General features: G+C 38.2%; 1 protein-coding gene across 13 annotated transcripts in view; it reads left to right on the top strand.

Moving 5' to 3' along the window:
* Positions 1-18,799, top strand: part of CTBP1 (C-terminal binding protein 1) — a 223,700-nt gene that overhangs the window by 167,883 nt on the left and 37,018 nt on the right. For 3 of the 13 annotated variants that reach the window (XM_071753260.1, XM_071753259.1, XM_071753262.1), the window contains exon 2: positions 17,590-17,806. The exons of 9 other annotated variants lie outside the window; for them this stretch is intronic. In XM_071753260.1, coding sequence (XP_071609361.1) covers positions 17,800-17,806 — 7 coding nt within the window. In that variant the 5' untranslated portion in view covers positions 17,590-17,799. Of the gene's footprint in view, positions 1-16,032; positions 16,099-17,589; positions 17,807-18,799 lie in introns of those variants that run through there. One more of the 13 variants, XM_071753261.1, reaches the window with a different exon arrangement.

Genomic DNA, 18,799 nt, shown 5'->3' with positions numbered 1-18,799 from the left:
TTGATAGATTCCATCTTTGTGTGTCACACATGGACACGCCCTGTGATAAGAGTCTATCCCAGTGGGCTATGCTGGAAGCATGCATTAATTCTCACACTACCATGCAGAACATGACAAGAGTGTAACTGTTTTGCTGCCTTTTAAAGCAATCATTGCTCTTGCCACCTTCTGTGCTGGGCTGACATGACCTTCCGAAGCGAGAGCTGCCTGCAGTTGGGAAACCACGACAGGCAGCTCAGTGCGATGCAGGTTTACTGAAATGTGTCTGTTCTTGTGCAAAAGAGATGTAGGCCCTCAGCCACACTGGACAGTCACAACAGAGTCTAATCACAGGTAAAAGAAAGTGGTTTAGTAAAGCTGAGTTCTAGAGGCAGCAGAAGAGTGGTCTTGCTTTCTGTTTTGCTTGCATTCAAGACTTGGAAAGCCAGGCTGACTGCTGCTGGTGTGGGGGATTGTCCCTCTTTGCCACACTCCACACATGATCAGTAGGAATTAGCCCATGGCTGCCTTGTAATGACAGCAGGAATGGCAAATCCAGCTCAATCTAAGGTTCTCCCTGCTGCATTCCCATGGAGCTGTATTCCTTTCTTATGACAGGAACATACACTGTGTGCCATAAAGCCCTATACCCAGCCAAGCAGAGGAGCAGCCCGTGTGCTGTCCTGCATTGCTTTTGGTCACTACACCAGGGAGTCAGAACTCAGAAGAAAGCCAGGAGAGAAGCAGCACTGCAGGGGATTTTCGTCATCATCTACTACACATACATTTTTTTTTTTTTCACTCTGCAGAATGTCACCGTAGCCTCTGGGTGAGTCAGAAGTTGGGAGAATGAGCCAGAAAGGCTCTACACATGGATGTGTGCTCTCCAGTCAGATGGGGCTGATCTGCAGGAGGATTTGCAGGAGGGGAGTGCTGCCGCAGGCAGCTGTTAGTCATCCATACAGTCAGTGAGAGGTGCTGCAAGAGGCTGACAGGCAGTAATGTCCTTGCCAGTAGTGCAGATCCCAGTATTCTTACTTCATAAACGCAGAATTTCTACTTGCTTCTATGGGATTTTTACTTGGATTTTCATAGTGAGCCCTCTGTTTTAACCCTAACTGTTCAAAATTACTGTTGCTTCTTGCATATTTGCAGCGTGGCACATTCAATACCATAAAGAAAATGTATGGCTTAGCAGAAACAGTGGTGTGGAGTAGTTCATCAAAATTCCCAGATGAGTCAAATTTCATTAGATGGTTGCAGCCAGTTTGTCTCTTGCTGAGTGCGTAGCTTTAGTCTTTGCAGAGTCACGCAGGACAAAAGTGTTTAGCAGAGATAACCACAAGCCAGTCTCCAAACTCTTAAACTGATATTTAAATATTTTTTCTCTTTAATGTGTTGTACCAGATATGTTAAACTGTTTATTTTCAACCAGATAATGAGTGTTTTCACATTTGTGGTCTACCAACCATCTTAATGCGTGTCTAGTGCTTTACTGAATAGCATTAGTGTGTATCACAGCCTTTCTCATGTTGTTGATTTTCCCATTCATATAATCAGCATTACTGAGAAGAGATCTTCAGCATTTTAGTGTTTTATGTGTGCGTTCCCATGCTGACTGGAACTGGCTAGCTGAGTTGTTATCTCCATTAATATAATATCTTTTGACCAAGTATCATTAAGATACTGACCAAAGCCACTGCAGCATTTTAATTTTATTTTGCATCCTTACCAAATTCTGCCTGCTGGAAGTCCACCTCTGCTAGTTGTGCTCTTTTCCTAGACTGCCTTGAGCCAGGGTTAGTGTCTTGCATTTCTCCTGCTGGCTTTGGTGTGGAAAGTCTTGTTCATTTTAGTTTGTTTGCATTAGCTTTCAGAATTTAAGATGACAAAAAAAATGTGATGTCAATTTTCACTACATCTATGCACCAGTTACTTGCATTTAAAGAACCTGTTGCCTTTACCCTCAATCAAGATTTGTATTTAATATAGCAGTTACTATTTGTTGATTTTTGTCAAATTTTCATTGCTTCTCAGCCCCTGCTGGACTATCAGTCAAAGTCCATTTGAATTGCACTGAGTTTGCAGATAGTTCTTAATGTGGAATATTTTCCAGTCCTAAAACTAAAGCAGCTTCTTACATCTGTTCCACTTGAGATGGTGGTCAGGATTTTAGCCACCAAAGCACTACTCATTTGTGAACTTTGAACTCAGTACAAGCAGACAGCAGACTTTATTTTTTTATTTTTACAAAGAAAAGCAACATCTAAGAAAATAACCTTTTATCTGTTTTGAGCTGGATATGTTTTAGCCACGCCAGTCTAGATAAAAAGAATGTCTTGCATTTTTTAAAAGCTTGTGGGAGGAGGCTCACAATAGAGACTCCATTGTACTGTTAGTACTGAGCATACAGGAAATCACAAATTAGCTATGACGAGAGTATTGCAGGGGAGTTGTAAGTTTACTTAATTCCCATAGTATTGTATGATTTTGAAAGGGTTTCACAATACATTGCCTTTTGGGTTTGGTTATATATGTTGCTTGTGTTTGGCAGTCCTCTCTTTGAGACTTTTCTATACCATGTCCTTGTTCAAAAAGTTTTATGCTTTAAATCTTTGAATCCAGATGACTTTCCTTCTTACTGTAAATACAGAGGCTTACAAATACACTTGGTACTTATCTCATGACCACCCTGCAGTCATCTAAAATTCAAATCTAGCATTATGTATTCAGCAGTGAGAACCACCTCCTCAGAGCAAGGAATAAAAAAGGATTTTGAGGAGGAATTTGGAGAACAGCAAGCTGCAGGCACAACTCTTCCTTTCCTAGCAGATTTTGATCCCATGGGATGTTAAGTTACTGAGTTTCCAGTTGATATTGAGACAAATTGGAGTGGGCTTACAAATCCGTAGGATCCTGGCTGTATCCTATGTACTAAGCCAAAGTTACTACAGGATAACCCTCTTCCTAAAATTTTGGTCAAAGATTGGTTGGCTTAGTCCCTATAGTTGAGCAACAAATTCTGTCACTTGGTTGAAAGAACTAGGATTATGAGGACTTCGCAAATCATGGATGTAATTATCTTACTCTCTAAATAAAGAAAGCACAAAACAGTGTGTTTCTTTGAGCTGGTAGTTTAGAACCTGAAATACTGTGAATATTATAGTTTTGTGTTCATTATAACTTTGCTAACATCTTCTCTCTGGTGTTATTTTTAAACCTGTTAAATTTTGTAAGTGATTTTTCAGTGCTTTGTAGTTTTGTTTTTAAAAAAATTCGTAGAAAAAAGATTTGTTAGCAGATACATAGAAATTCTTTTTTTAATATGCCCGCAAAGAGTAAAAGAAAAAAATCAAACCACTTAGAAAGTTGAAAATAAAGTGTGGGGGTTTTAGTCTTTAGACTACCATCTTATGGAAAGATGAATTTTTCAAAGTGTAGTTTATGTGAGTCTGGAAGCTGTTGAAATGCCCTAAAGAGCATTGGCAAGATGGGATTTTTTTGTGCAGGAAGAAAAAGAACCTAAAAAATAATCTAATTATCTCTCAGATTTTCAAAGAGAATTAGTGAAGATTAGTTTTCATTTCAGAAGGCTAATTCCAAAAAAGAACATTAAAAAGTGATTATTTTTATAAATAGTAAATAACCTTGTCTGTTATATTCAAGATTTCTTTGATCACAAAAGTGCATAGCAAAATAAGCAGGCCATGAATAAGCCATATGATACCTGGGAAATTACTCATATTTAATTAAGTACAATTTTAAATTAAGTTAGTTAAGCTAGTGCAAGCTTGTGTGAGTGTAAACTAGGTCTATTTCACATTTTCATTAAGGTATTTAGGAATCAGTGAAACCAAATCAAAACGTGGTTCTTAGCAACAATTTTGTTGGGCAAAATTGTTTACAGGCATACTGAGGCATAAATACAATGTTGTGAGATTTGTACCTCTCTCTAAAAAGAGCTTTGCTGAAGCAGCTGTGTTAGGCAATGTCCTACATGAGACCTAAGCTTGAAGTCCTCTTTTTATATATTTTTAAAAATTGTTATTATAATTATACAAGGAGTTTCTAATTACTAAAAGTCTTGGCTAAGTTCTGAAGTAAAGTGAAGTGCAGGGTAGTGACTTTTAGAGCCAAGTTGGTCTAATTATTGACAGAATTGGAAGAGAGAAGGGGGCAAAGACAGCAGTGCTTGAAAGTGTCCATGGCCCAGATGATCTTGGTTGTCTTGTCCTTGCAAATAGCCTCAGGAGTGGCCCTGAGATAATTGACTTTGTTTTTCTCTGCCTAATCCCACCGTGTGTTCAGTGAGGTAGGAGGGTGCTCTGGGATCTGGTGGAAGTGGCATTAAGTTAAATTCTGCTGTTGATGGTGCTCTGAGTAGGTCCTCGGTGGATCTTGTTTGCATTCTGCTCTGTCCCAGGGAAATGGTTTGGGAGGTGGTGTCCTTTCACTGGTAAACAGAATTAAGGTAAATGCACTTAATGGAAAGACAGCTGCAGCTTTACTGAACACATTGCTCTGCAAAACATTATGCTGTGATGAAGGGCTTACCTTTTTCAAATTAAAAATGTACTTTCCACCATTAGAGCCCTTCCTCTTTAAACATCAAAAAAAAAAAAAAAAAAAAAAGCAGCAAAACAACAACCCCCTCCTGTGTATTTGAATCGGGAAGTTGTATTTCACTGATTAGCTTGACAGGACACACACAGAAACAAACCAGGAAAGTGTTGCAGCTCCATGTGCTGTGCACTGAAATGTGGGATGTTATGCTAGCACTGAGTACTCCTGCTCCTGCTGAGTTACAAAGGCTTGGAGCCATGATTGCAAGTTATTTTTACTTAACAGTTGAACTTTGGAAGAGAGGTTTGTAAGGGATAGTTTCTTTCAGTTTGAGTTTGCATGTTGTTTGATTATTAAAAACTTCAGGATGAGTCCTGGTAAGCAAAGACAGCTACTTGAAATGCCAGCTGGGAAAGAGCAAGAAAATGCCTTCTGTTTAAAAGAAAAGAGGGATTCTTGCTTGGTTTTTTGGGGTCTTCTCCAGGCAACACAATTGCTGTGCTTGGCTCTCTCCTGTGTTGCAGTTTCTGTTGTGGGGTTCATTCAGATACCAGATGCACAGCAAGGTGCTTTTCTCTCTCGTTAATTGTGTAACAGAATTCAGGCTTCAGAAGACATCTTTGCCACATGGGGCTAGATCTGCATCTCAACATCAGGCAGCACTGCTGAAATAGGGATGGCACTTCTTGTAGTTCCTACTCACATTGTCCAGTAAGTGCTCTTACAGTCATTGCAAATGTTTGTGCTATTCTAAAAATGCTCTGGCTTTCTCAAAAGCTGTCGTGGTTTATGAAATATGATACTGTCAGTTTGGTTTGGATGTGAGATCCCTTGATTCGTTCTTTTGCAGAGTAGTTTGATCATCTTTTTACACCCATCTTATATGGACCTAGTTCAAGGCCTTTTAGTTTATACATAACTTGGAATATTGGAAAATGTGGAGTATTCTTCAGTCTATGAAAATTTTAAAAGGGTGTTTTTTCCTGCTAATAGCTGGAAGTCAGCCAGGTGAAAGTTAACATTCCCACAATACCTTTTCTGTGGGATAATGGGCAAGTTCAGGGCAGCATTCTTTCTCCCATTTATGTAAACAGACTGGGCTGGCCAAGGCTATGGGAGAAGTGTTGCTGAACATGAAATTGTTGCTGTTTGCCCTCCCAGTTGTTGCTCTGTTGAGGATAATTTTTTTTATTATTTCATTATTGTTCTGTTTATGTTTAAATAACATCAATTCTGCTCTGTTACCTGCAGGATCTTGCCTAAGGCACTGCTGTATGAAAAAAAAAGTGCACTCTACAGATGATTTTGTACACGGTAGTGAAACAACGTAGCTATTACAAAACTAACTTTCAGAAGCTTCCAAAAAGTGGAAAGGTGTTGGTAGAACAGTAGAGTCTCTGACAATAGATGAAAAGGGATGAAGGTCTGAGAAGCTGAACTGACCTTTTATCTTACTCAGCTCTGCCACTGCTAGTCCTTCCAAAACAGAAGGAATAAATTGCCAGGGATAAATTGTCTGCTATGTTGCAGACAGTAACAGTAGGGGTGATTTTTATGATACTGAAGCTTGATAGGAATTTATTAAAATACGTTTTCCCTGTCAAAATTCCTATCTTTTTACTGTCAGAGTTGCTGAACAGTTTACATACTGCAAAGGTTATTGTGGACTTGACATATTTTATCAATTAGGAATACTTAGTGTGTCTGAAGTCTTTCTGTAGACTTCTTACTTTTTTTTTTTTTTTTTGAGGATCTGAAACAGGAATTTAGTGTATACTGTCTCAGAGTAATAGTTTGTCCTTGAAGAACTCTGCAGAAATCATGGCCTTTCCACCAAGATGAATTACCATTTTTCAGCCTCTATAAAATCTCCAGTAACAATAAGCCAGCCTTAGGTAAAGATTGGGGAAAAGTAGTCAGAAACTGCTTCTGAAGAATTTCAGAGGTGCTAATTGTTTACTCTTCAGTTTTCTTGAGCTGCAATACAAACACTGTTCTTGTTTAAAGATCATTTCAGTAACTTCAGCTTTTCATCTTAGTTCTTTTCTACCAGAATATATTTTTTGCTTTTAAATGGCAAAGCTTCTCTTAGAAGATATGTTTTTTTACTATCAGTGCTTGTTTAGAAGGGCAGCAAGTAACTGTCACATCTGAGAGATCAGTTCTTAGTGAATTCTGAACATACAGAGGAAAAAAATCTGGTGAAACCCATACTCTTTATTGTTCTCTGGTTAGGTCAAGACAAAGCCATATAATTGCTCCCTTTCATCCACTAAGGTCTCTGTGCAGACAAGCTAGTAAATCAATCTAAAAATTATTTTATGTAAACTTGTCATTTTTTGGTTCAGGGTGTAGGCCCACTGTCACATAAGCTGCCTGTTCACATAAATGCAAACTTGGTAGTATGAGAACAAACACTTGTATCTGTTCTATGTTTGGTTAAAATAAGTAGGTTTTTCCCACATTCATATGTATATTTGTGGACCATATATACCATAGTTTTATGTAGGAACTTCTAACTTATTTTTTTGCTGCATTACAGAAAGGGGCAACATCTTTTTACAATTGTGAAGCTGCAGCTGCTCGTGCATGTACAGAATTTTAGTGACATCAGATATGTATGTGCACATCATGTGAGCTGCTTCTGTGCAGATGGGTATCTGCCCATTCCTAATGCATTTGGTTTAGTAGCTAACACTCCAGCAGCAGTCCCTCACTCTGCTGAGTGATTGCAGAACCCCAGTACAACTCAGTAGGGATAAGGAACAAAGCAAGACTTTCTTAGATAAAGAAAAAACAAATCTAATGAAGGATGTGCACTGAGTAGTAACTTGTGCTTTTGTGTCAACCAACTGTGAAACCTCCATAAGAATTGCTACTGTTGTGCTCGTGTTCCCTCCTTCTTAATAGAGGTGTTCTGAATCCTGTGTTTTCTTGTTGACGAGAGAATGACAGCTTTTAGAAGAACTGTAATGAGGAAGTGCTGGTAGCTGTGTACTGTTCATGTCTGAAATTGCAGCCTTTGTTGTGTTCTTTGTTAGGCTGGTAAAATAGTTGGGTATGGTCAGGATCTTGATTTCCAGCACTTCTGCTTTCTTTTTATTTTCTTATTTTGTAGGTTATTCATTTTATTTTTGTTGTTGAATTATGTGTATTTCTGTGATCAGTTGGCATGGAAACATGGCTGCTTTATAGGCTGGCTGCTTTTAGCATTAATTTGCAGGTACTTGTTTTTGAATGTGAAAATGGAAACCATTTACGTTCTTCATCATTCCCCATCATTAATGCTGGTGTGCTTTCCAATGCAATGTAAATTATCTTTCCTTCTGTCTTAGAGGGCAAAATGTACTCTTTTTAAAGTGGAAGGAACAAATACACTGTTCCATCATGTGCACTGTATTAAGAAGAAAGTACTTGGTATAAAAATTATTTTTATAGATGTGACTGGACAGAATCAGTGAAGCAAAGCCTTAGTTTAAGCCCAGAAAGCATGTAACCCTTTTCATCTTTTCATTACCATAAAGTTGCACCACTCCATTCCTCTTCTTATTAATGTATATGTTTGTTATTTTTTTTTAATGTTTAAGAGTACTGTTTTCTTGTAGATGTTTGGTTTCACTTGGTAAAGGTTATAAGGTTGCTTTTACCAGTACTGACTAAAGTGAGGGAATACTTTAATTGATTTTTTGTCACTTCAGGTAGTGGAGTTTGCAGCTTCTTAAATACCTAAATGCTGACAAAAGTGAACTTGTAGACTTTTTCCAACTACTGTAACTACTGTAGGAGTATTCATGGTATGATGCAGAGACTGCTGTGTGGGGAACAAGTAGAACTAGAACATGTCTTCATTGTGACCAGACTCTTAGTGTCCACATTTATAGAAATACAGTCAAAAGCAGTTTCACATACTATTTTAAGTATAGATAACTAAATATTTAATTTAAGACCTGCTATAAGCAGGTGCAGACTGTCTGCTTTCAGTGTAGTTGCTTTGAAGTTCTTCAGGATAAGATTTAATCTCACTTTAATTTCTGATAGCTACAGACTGTTGTCTGAAGAGCTATATAGAGACTGGATGTACAGAATAAAAATGGGGTTTGAATTAATTTACTTTGGCTCTTACTTCTCCATCCCATTCTACACTTCAAACACTTTGTTTCAGTAACCACTTCATAGGGAGCATGCAAAGCAAGCAAATTCAATTGATACTGCTCGTAACTGTTTTACATATTTAATAAACAATCAGTTCATCTGGCCTATTGGCTGTATTGCTGCACTGCTTTCTCTTCATTTTCAAAGTTAAATACATGCAGTTCAATTTAAGAACATAAATCTATGCAGGGTTTGACAAATTTCAATAAAAGGACTACAGATCTGCAGATTAGGAATACATTGTTCATGTTACTAGTCCTGTTTTATGAATTTCATGGTATTACTCAGCAACCATATGGCTCATTCCCTCTGGACAGTTAAGAAAAATAGAAAACAAAACAAACAAACCCCTATAGCTGTAAATCCCACATTTTCACATTTAATATTTTCTTAAAATAACTTAAGTGGGAAAAGGAATAGTTTGCTTCATTGCAAACCCTGCTACTGAGACACTTTGGAGTTTTCTTCTAGCTAGATGCAAGTGATTTTCTCTGAGGTTAAGAAAGGGTTTAGTACAGAAGATGAGGGCTTTTTGTCTTTTCAGCAGTTAACAGATCAGATTTTTACGAACCGTGACGCAGCTGTGAAAAGAAGGGAGGCTGTGCTGCTTCCTGTGTGACAGGATCTCATCAAATGCACAAAATAAAACCAATTCTCTTCCCTCCCCTTCCCCTGTTACCAGAGAAGAGTGAAAAATAAACGGGTCCCACCCTTTTATCATCTTGATGTACTTGTCAGAGTAACTGGAGAAAAGATGCACTCTGTGGCTGTTGTAAAATAAGGAGTTTGTTTGTTTGTTTGTTTTTCTCTCCCCCTGCTTCTCTGAAGTACCTAATGGCACTTCTTGTCCAGGAAAGGCAGCAGTGAGAACTGGGGGGTGGGGAGGGTTGGACAGACAACAGAACAGAATTAATTGACTTAATTCCCATTCTGAATGGGGTCAGGGCAATCCCAAGCATAAATACAGGCTTGGTAGAGGAAGGGTTAAGAGCATCCCTGGAGGGGCTTTTAGTTGATGAGAAGCTTGGTGTGAGCCTGCAGCCCAAAAATCCAGACACATCCTGGGCTGCATGAAGTGTGATCAGCAGGTTGAGGGAGGTGATTCTGCCCCTTTACACTGTTCTTGTGAGACCCTGTCTGGAGTAGTGTGTCCAGTTCTGGAGCCCAACACAGGAAGGACATGGAGCTGTTGGAGCTGGTTCAGGGGAGAGAGCCATGAAGATGGTAAGAGGACTGGAGCACTTGAGTGAAGACAGGCTGACAGAATTAGGGTTGTTCAGTCTTGAGAGAAGAGAAGGCTCTGGGGGGACTTTATAGTGGCTTTGCAGTCTCTTAAGGGGCCTGTAGGAAACCTGAGGAGGGACTTGTTACCAGATCATGGAGTAATAGGACAAGGTGTAATGGTTTTAAATTGGAAGAAGGTAGGTTTACGTTAGGTTTTAGGAAGAATCTCTTTCACATGGGAGTGATGAGGCACTGACACAGGATGCCCAGGAAGCTGTGGATGCCCCATGCCTGGAAGTGTTCAGGCAAGGTTTGATGGGGCTTGGATCAGCCTGATCTAGTGGGATATGTCCCTGCCCATGCAAGAGGGTTGGAACTGGATCGTGCTTAAGGTCCCTTTCAAGCCAAACTGTTCTGTGATTGTTGTCATGATTCATGTCCTCAAGCACTGACAGCTTGTTAGTTCTGATGCACCCATTTATGCAATTTTCAGTAACTCCATTCATTTTGCAAGTCACTTGCCTTCTGTGAGATTGTTGTAGGCATTGTATGAAGTCAGAAAACAATAAAATTAGTTGTCTGCGAGGTAATGTAGTAGAAAGTGACTTAATGGTATTTTCTTAAGAAATTTTTATGTTTCAGCTTGCTGCAAGGTAGTCTTGTATTCACTAGCATACAAAACTTGGAAAAGATTTCTGATGAAAATACAGGTGAGAAGCCTGGAATCAGTAGTATTAACGTGCATTAAGAATTGTTTCATAATATATTGTAGTGGTGTCGACTTCCTAAGGACAGAGCATTTTAATGGATATGAATAGACCTTTTTCAAGTAAAAAATTGTTAAAAGAAACATTGTAAATCATAGTGAAAAATGCAAATATCGGTCATTTTAAAACACTTCTGACTTTTCCAGTGGAAACAACTTAGTGTTCAAAAGCCTGCTCTAAACCCCTTTAGTATGTGCTATATGTAGGAAGAGGTATTTTGCTTCACTCATCAAGTCATGGGAATAACTCCTGATTATAACTGTGTTTTTCAGTAGAGCTTTAGCTGTGATACTGGGACCACAGCCTTTGTAGTTGAAGCTCAAAACTCTACTTGAAGAAAAGCTCAGTAGAACAGCTCTGTAACATCATACAGTTTTATTACATTATGATTAAATGTAACATAATAATAATATAAACCTAGCTTTTGCCTTAAACTGCCTGTTTTATTTGGCACATTGTCTGTTTTTATTGGCCCATTCTCAGTGAGCTTGTCATTTTTTTGTACATCCTGTTTGGTTACCTTGAAAATGAACATCTTTACAGAAAATGCTGTTTATTTAAGCTTGGTTTGCTTGCCGAGGGCCCTGGATGGGAGGTGCAAGACTGAGTTTCTCATTTTCTCATTTTTTTACAACAGAACTGTTTTCTAGCTTGTAATCATCAACTGTTTTCTTAGTATTGACAGAGAACAGCAGAGGTCAGTGGCTGTGGGAGGAACTGAAAAGGGAGAGAGGAAAAAGAACTTTAAGGAGCCCTTTGCACTGGATAAGCATTGGTCAGAGTTGCTTTGATTTTTGGAAGAACACAGTGGAGTGTAACTTAAGAGGGAGTTTATTATCCTCATTTACCAGAAACCTTAATTCTGTATTGGACTGGCTCTTTTAAAACACTAGTTGTGAAAGTCTGGGATATATATATGTGTGTGTGTATGTGGTTTTAAAAAATGTTTTAGCTCTGTGTCTTAGAGGAACTTTCTTATTCTTCTCCCTCCTTCCCATCCCTAAATGAGAGAGTTACAGTAGTCTTTTTTTTTCCACTCTAAGTGTTGCTGACACATACAGCACTGTGATAATTCAGCTGAGAGAATGGTGAATCACAATAGATACTTTTCCAAAATAATTGAAAAAAAAAAATAATTTACAAGCTACAAAGAAAACGGAGAGGTCAGCATTCAATATGTAAAATACTTCTGTACTGTTACTTTTAGTGTCACTCCGGTGTGTTGTGCTGACCTCAAAAAAAAATCAAGGTGGTGAAACTGATTTGTTATCCAAGGCCCCACACTTGTGTATCCTCAGAGTTTTTGATAACAAAAATAAGGAGTGCCTCAGGTAGCAGTTTAACGTTCTTGGTCAAAGTACAGGTGTGCTGCTGGAGAAATTGCTTTCAGTGTTTGGGATCAGAATAAAGGAGGCCTTTGATGTTGGCTCGGGTTATTGGGTTTCTTTCTCTGAAAAAGCATCCTGTACAACATCTAAAAATAGGAGAATAGAACCACAGAGAGTAACCATTAGTACCAGCTACATTCAGAAATTACGTTCTGGAATAAATCCTTGGCAGTGTCTTTAAAACATAATATGAAATTTACACTGCAAAGTGTTTGTATTGACAATGCTCAAAAGTGGTATTTTTTTTCTCAAAGCATTCTAACCACTCAGGCAAGGGCTTAAAACAAGGTAAAGAACCTCCAAACCTGTTGAAATAAAATAACTTGCTGGATAAGAAACATTATTAGAGGAGAGAAAAATACTTTTTTTTTTTTTTCTTTTTCAAATATAGTATTTTACAAGAAACCAAGTGTCATTCCTTGTCTGTGGCTGTTCAGCTTTTATCGATATCATAGCCATGGTGCCAGTTCCAATAATATGATTTTAAAAAGAAAAAGTAATGCTTGTGTGCTTTTTTATATTGAATACTTGGGTAAAAGAGCCACTGATGTATTTCACTTCAAATGGCATTGTGGCCCTGTGTCACCAGCCTGTCCCCGACTTGTGTTCTGTATTCTAAGTATTGTCCTCAAAATCTTCAGGACTGCTTCTCCCATGGAAAGTGTTTTAGTAAGTCTTGGCATGATCTATATTGTTACTGGAATGGCTCAGGGAGTTAATCATTCTGCTCCTATTACAATGTTAAAGCAGATTGTTTTTCCAGTTCCTGTCAGCAGGGGTTTTCTGCTGCTTTTTTTTTTTTTTGCTTTTTTTTTGCTTTTTTTTTCTCTTGAAGTCACACCCACCAGCCTATAAAGTTTAAGGGCTGAAATACAAGCTGCTGTATTTTAAAAAAGAGTTTGGGTGTGTTTTAAGGTGGGTTCCACCCTGCTTGCCATTAGCAGCCTACTCTGTGGTCACTGTCCTGGGGGAAGAAGCAGTGGATGTGTATCCTGATGTATCCCCAGCACATGGGGTGTTGTGGGAATACCTCTGATGTTGGCTGGATTCCTGCACTAAATTCTGTGTGTTAGTTACCTGTGTAGGTAGTTATGGGCAAACAGGGCTGCTGGAGTGTCCTAATTCCCAAGTTCTGTGATTCTTAATTTGTAGGTACTATCCTGAGCTTCACTGCAGTGGTTCCTGTTGGTTATCAGGCCTCATAAAACTTGTGGGATAAGTAACAAAAGTTGGCAGGCTTAGTCAGAATTTCTCTGAACTTGGGATTAATGGGAATGTGCTCAGCTAGGGCAGCACCACCATTGCTGATTTATTTATTTCCCCCTCCCTTTCCTTTGCTTATTACTTAATAAAGCTTAAAATATTTGAAACTGTGAACTTGTTACTGTGGACAGGCCCTGAAAAGCTGTGTATGCAGAGAAAGATCAGTCCTTTAAAATGTTTTGGCTTTCTTGGGAGTTAGCTTTCATGTATCTGTTACTTGAAAGCAATGTTTGGGGGTGTGTGTGTGTGTGTATTTTTGTTGCTGATACTTATTTTATTAGTTGATATAATTGTTATTGAATATTATAATTTGGTTTACTTTTCAAAGGATGATAGAAAAACCATTTTACAGAAATACATTACACTATTAATGCATGTTTATTTGACATTAAATAGGTGTGATTCATATTGTTTTCAGTCTTACTTTGAAATGTATTAGTGAATAGTAGACATATCTGTATAGCATGCTCCAAATTTGTAATTTCAGTAATTTTTTGACAGATGTGAAATAGTTGCAGTTTTCATGTTTATGTTTGAAGCACATTTGTAGCAATAGAAAATGTTGCCAGATGATTTTGTTTCCCCTTAGCAGAACTTTCCTTCTGATCATCGGCTTTCGATATGTCCCTCATGGGACCTTTGTTTTTTGTACCAAGACAAACATTCAGGATTTTGTGAGCACACTGACAGATGTTAAACAAATAACAGCAAAATTATGAGATGTTTAAAAAAGACTGGTTAGGGATCACTAGTTGATAACAGAACAGAAACCCAGATTTTCACAGTTATCAGACTGATATCTGGGAATCTGTTTACTTGCTATGTGAACATGGAGAAATAATTTGGAATTGTGAGTCTCAGATTCCAGTGGTGGCAAGGAAAGGTGTGATTTTCCAAATAGAAATCATTGGCTTATTTTGTTTCAATTGCACTGAAAGGGAAAATTAGGTAAGATGGTTGCCTCAAAATATTCCATGTTCAGGCCTTTGGATTGTATGTTGTAGCAATTCTTGGATGCCCACTCCCATTCTCACAGGTGGTAAATTAAGGATGTAATGTATACCTAAATCTAAGTGCCATGGAATTGGATGGATGATGTATTTGTGGTTGTGGTTATAGACTTTGTGTATGGGAATGAGCTGTGAATGTCCTGGAGAGTGGCTGGGTGTATTTCAGTCTTTGCAAGAGGATATAAGTGGGTGTGACTGCTTTGCACATCACTGGGTCAACACAGTGCCGGAAACTACTTTTATTTTTCTTGGTCTCTTGCAAATGAAAAAGAAAAGAAGGAACATGACTTGTTTTTACTAAGTCCGGGTAAATAGAAAGTATAGAGAGTACAATAGTATTCATCAGCTGTGCTCTTCCAGTAAAGTTCAGCTTTAACCTCTGAGCCCTGTGGACTTCAGTAGATAATGTACATACACTTTAAGGGAAGCTTATGCTTAGTTTTCTCTTGTATGCATATCCTGAAGTCCAGATCTGATTCCTTAGCAGGTGAATTTGGGATTGTTCCTACCAATTTCAATATGATTTGTAGCATGTTACTAAAATCTCATGGAGCGTAGTTAAAAACATTGAATGAGAAAAGAAAAGAATTAAGTTTAATCTGTTAAGTAAATCAGGCTTCTGAGTGCAGCTGTCATCTTTTTTTTTTTATATGCCCCTTGTTGATGTTTATTTTAAAATGTTCTCCTCTCTGCCCCTCCCAATCCCACAGCCCAAATCATGGGAGATTTGCATCCTGGTCATACCAAAAGTGGTGACAAAAGGGGTTGGCTCTGATTCTGGTGGAATCAGGAGATTTTTGTGTTGCATACTCAGCATCTAAGTATGCTGAATATCAAAATGCTGAAGGTTGGTAAGCTTCGTTTTTTCCTTGCAGCTTTTTTTACTGATCTGTGTGCCTGCATTGTACTCTAAAGTTTATTTCTACTTGATTGCTTTTAGAGTTTTGCTCTGCCTTGAATCTAAATGTCACTTGAGGTCGTGGTGCCCAAAACTATGAGACTAGCAAAACAAATCCAAAATTTAAAAATCTGTGATGTGTTGGGAACCTTAAAATATGTTCTTCAAGCAAGGCATTTCTAGGAATTTTAGTTGTGCATTTTGGCAAATCTGATTGATAACAGCTTCTGTGTTCATGTTCTGAGCGGGGTAGTTTTTGTGTGTTTTGACAACTCATTCTTTACTTGAATTACTATTAGCATTTACTTTTAAGAAAAACAAATTTTTTTTTTTTTTTTTTTGAGAGCTTATGGTAAATAATTGACAGCTCTGACCAAATCTACAGCCTAGGTAAGAACATAAGTGAAAGGTAAATGCCACAGGGGATTGGTCTGGTATTACGTTTCTTGATTGTAAATGAGCTGAATGGTCAACCTGCAATTGTTGGGTCTTGGTAAATATTGATTTTTCAGTAGTTCACATTTAGTTAAAAACTCAAATCCCTTTGATTTACAAAGAAGTTTTGCAGGACAAATACTCTTAAAAGGACATTGTCAAGGGAGTTTTGTTACTTATTTAATCCTTGCACCTGTAAGAATCCCTGGAAATGTGAAAATGAAAACTCCTTTGCAGTGCTGCCGTGCTCCATTTCATGTGGGTATTTGGTTTGCTTCTTATAGGGTTACTGATAAGTGTTGTGCTTTCTGGCATTGATGTGTTTTTCAGAAAAAAGAATTGAAGCATTTGTTTTGAAAAAAGAAAAACACATTTAAAGAATTACATGGAGTTTGCAAACAGATTTAAGAAAATGAAAGGTAGGTCGAATTTTGGGCCTACAAACCTGACAATGTCCTTTACTTTTAACATGTATGCCTTACTTAAGAGACTTCTGATCTGAATGATGTTATATTAATCAGTGGCAGGAAAAATACACCAATTTAATTTTTTATCATCATTAATATTAATACCTTACCTGGTTGTATTTTGGTATGTTTCTTAATGCCAGCAATTGGTAACAGCCTGCTTTGAGTTCTCTATTTGTGCAGTGTGATCACCTTAAGTTACTGTCAGTTTGTAACATAAAAGCTTGTTCTATGAAAAGCTTAAATTATAACAGCCTAAATTGTTAGATAGAGCTTTCTTATCCTCCAGTTTTGAGTATGTAGAATGGTATTGGCTTCAATTTCTCCCCCCTCCCCTTGACTGAGGCACCCAAAGGTGCACCTTTGTTTCAGGAGTGACAGGAGGTGCAGGTAGATTGGGGAGCAGGGAGGAAACTAGGTAGATCTTTTTTTTCTTTTAAGTTCAAAAAAGTACACCTCATGCTAAGGTCAGTCTGGCAATTTGTATGTCCTCATGCTGCCAGAGATGTGGAGGTAATAATTCATGAGTTGTCCTCAAGTTTTGGTTATGAAGCAGAATGATAAATTCATTAATCCTCTGGTTTGAAAGTGTCACAATCACTTAAAATGCCTGTGCATGGGGCTGGCATCCTGTTGGGTTCTGCAGCTGAAAGCTGCTCTTTAAGTTTCTAAGATTTTTTTTTTTTTCTTGCCTAAAAGCTGAACCAGAATATGGTTTTGTGGATTGTTTTCTAAGAGCAGGTAGTCCAGATTGCAGCTGTGAAAAGGCACTCCTCTGTTAGGTTAGTGGTGAATAGCTGCTACATACAGGCAACTGCCCTGTCTGTCCTTGCACATTTATACCTGGTATTCTTTTAAAAAAAATTTCATCAGTCTCTGGCTCTGTAGCTGTTACTGGGGCAGGAGCTTCACCACCATATAGGGGGGATGGATGGACAGTAGGGAAACAAAAAATCCCTGGATTAGAGCTTTTGGGGAAGTTTTGGTTTTTTCCTTAAATACATTTAGATAACCTTAAGGGCCTGACTTTTACCCAGCGTAACCAGGAAGGTCAGAGTTAAGGCTTCTCACACTGTCTTCAGTGCTCACTGGAGTGCTTGGCTGTTCAGGACAGGTCCTATTTGGGGTCACACACACTCCTCAGATTCCTGCTTACTTAGGCAAAATATTTATTGCATGAGTGGTGCTGACTGTTCAGAGATGTCTGCTTACAGTACACCTGCTGTCCTGTGCAAGGTGCTGTGTGTCTGTCTGAACAGTCCCCTGGTTCCCCTGATGTGTTAATGGCTGGTGGCAGCACAGCAGGAGTGGTGGGAAGCCAGCAGGGAAAGGGGGAAGGGTACAGATGCAGTGAGAAGCTTTAACTTTGAATTTCCTGGCTTCTGTGAGCATGAGTCAGACCCTTAATGTTGTTTTAATGTATTTTTTGTGTTTAATTTTTAGTAAAAATTTGAACGCCATCCAGGCTACAGAGGTTGCAGTGGATAAGAAGTTTAAAAGCTTTGGTTCAAGATTACAGGAGGCTGCAAGAAAAATTAAAGACATGGAAATGAGGATGGAATGACAGGCTGCTATTTTGCCTCAGAATACTGAAGATTGTAAAGCATTGAGAAATCGAATTCATGACCCTGGAAATCAAGCTCAGATTAAGAAATGTCAGGTTGGTAGGGGTTCCTGAACACCTCAAGTTAGGATAAACTGAGATTGTTTTCCCGTAATAAAAGTTCTAGGATGTGGGGGTGGATGGTATAATTTGCTTTATTTGTGTTATGTGAAATGCAATACCATATACTTAAATAAGCCATCTAAGTGAAATTATTTTTTTTTTTTAATTAGTTTCACATTTGTGGACCTGAATGTCACTTTTTACCAGTTTATGGCTATTCCTCTCTGGCACCAAGTTGCCTGATTTACTGTTAAATAAGTGGAAAACACTGCTCTTAAATACACATTGCTTTATCCTGCCACTCCAAGGGTCTGCTACAAAGCCAAACACACGTTGCAGTATGGCATTTCTAGATGACAAACAGGCAGAACGTATCTAAATGGTGGAAGAAGCAAGTTTTTTGTTCAAAGGATTCTGATTCATAGTGAAACTGTGTCTTTCCAAATGCAAACTTTAAATAGTGACTGCCTTTGTGATTAGGTTACTGTAAGTTTACTTAAGTGTTGAGTTATTGTCTGTGATTGTGCTATGGTATTTAGGCAGAAAGATTGTGCAACAGGAAGTCTATGCTGAAGTTCAGAAAGGATTTTTGTTTTTGTGGTCAAGGTCACTGGATGTATTTTAGCTCTGGGGACTCTTAACAAAGTCTGAGATTCTCTTGAAGAGGGTTTATCCTAATTATTTTGCTGACTTTTGTTTCTATGCTTTGGGGGCTCTAACATGCCACTTAGCACCAATATTAGACAGAAATAACTTGGTTGAAATCAATAGATATTGTGGTGTGAGGGGGAAATCAGGCCACACCTCTATGTATTTTAGATAAACCATTATTTTTAAGGTTTGAGTTTCATGATATTATATTTAAAGATTTTCTGAGATAACTCTTGTCAGAAAAGTGTGACTTGAAAGTGACAGTTTATAATGTCATATTCTGTTATCTATTTGTCAACAGAAAAGCAAATATAATCCAGAGGTGCTTCAGTTGTA

The sequence above is a fragment of the Heliangelus exortis genome, chromosome 10 (assembly GCF_036169615.1).
Source record: "Heliangelus exortis chromosome 10, bHelExo1.hap1, whole genome shotgun sequence".
In the NCBI taxonomy this organism is placed as follows: Eukaryota; Metazoa; Chordata; class Aves; order Apodiformes; family Trochilidae; genus Heliangelus; species Heliangelus exortis.
The sequence above is the reverse complement of the archived record's forward strand: the minus strand, read 5'-3'. Positions and strand labels throughout refer to the sequence as shown.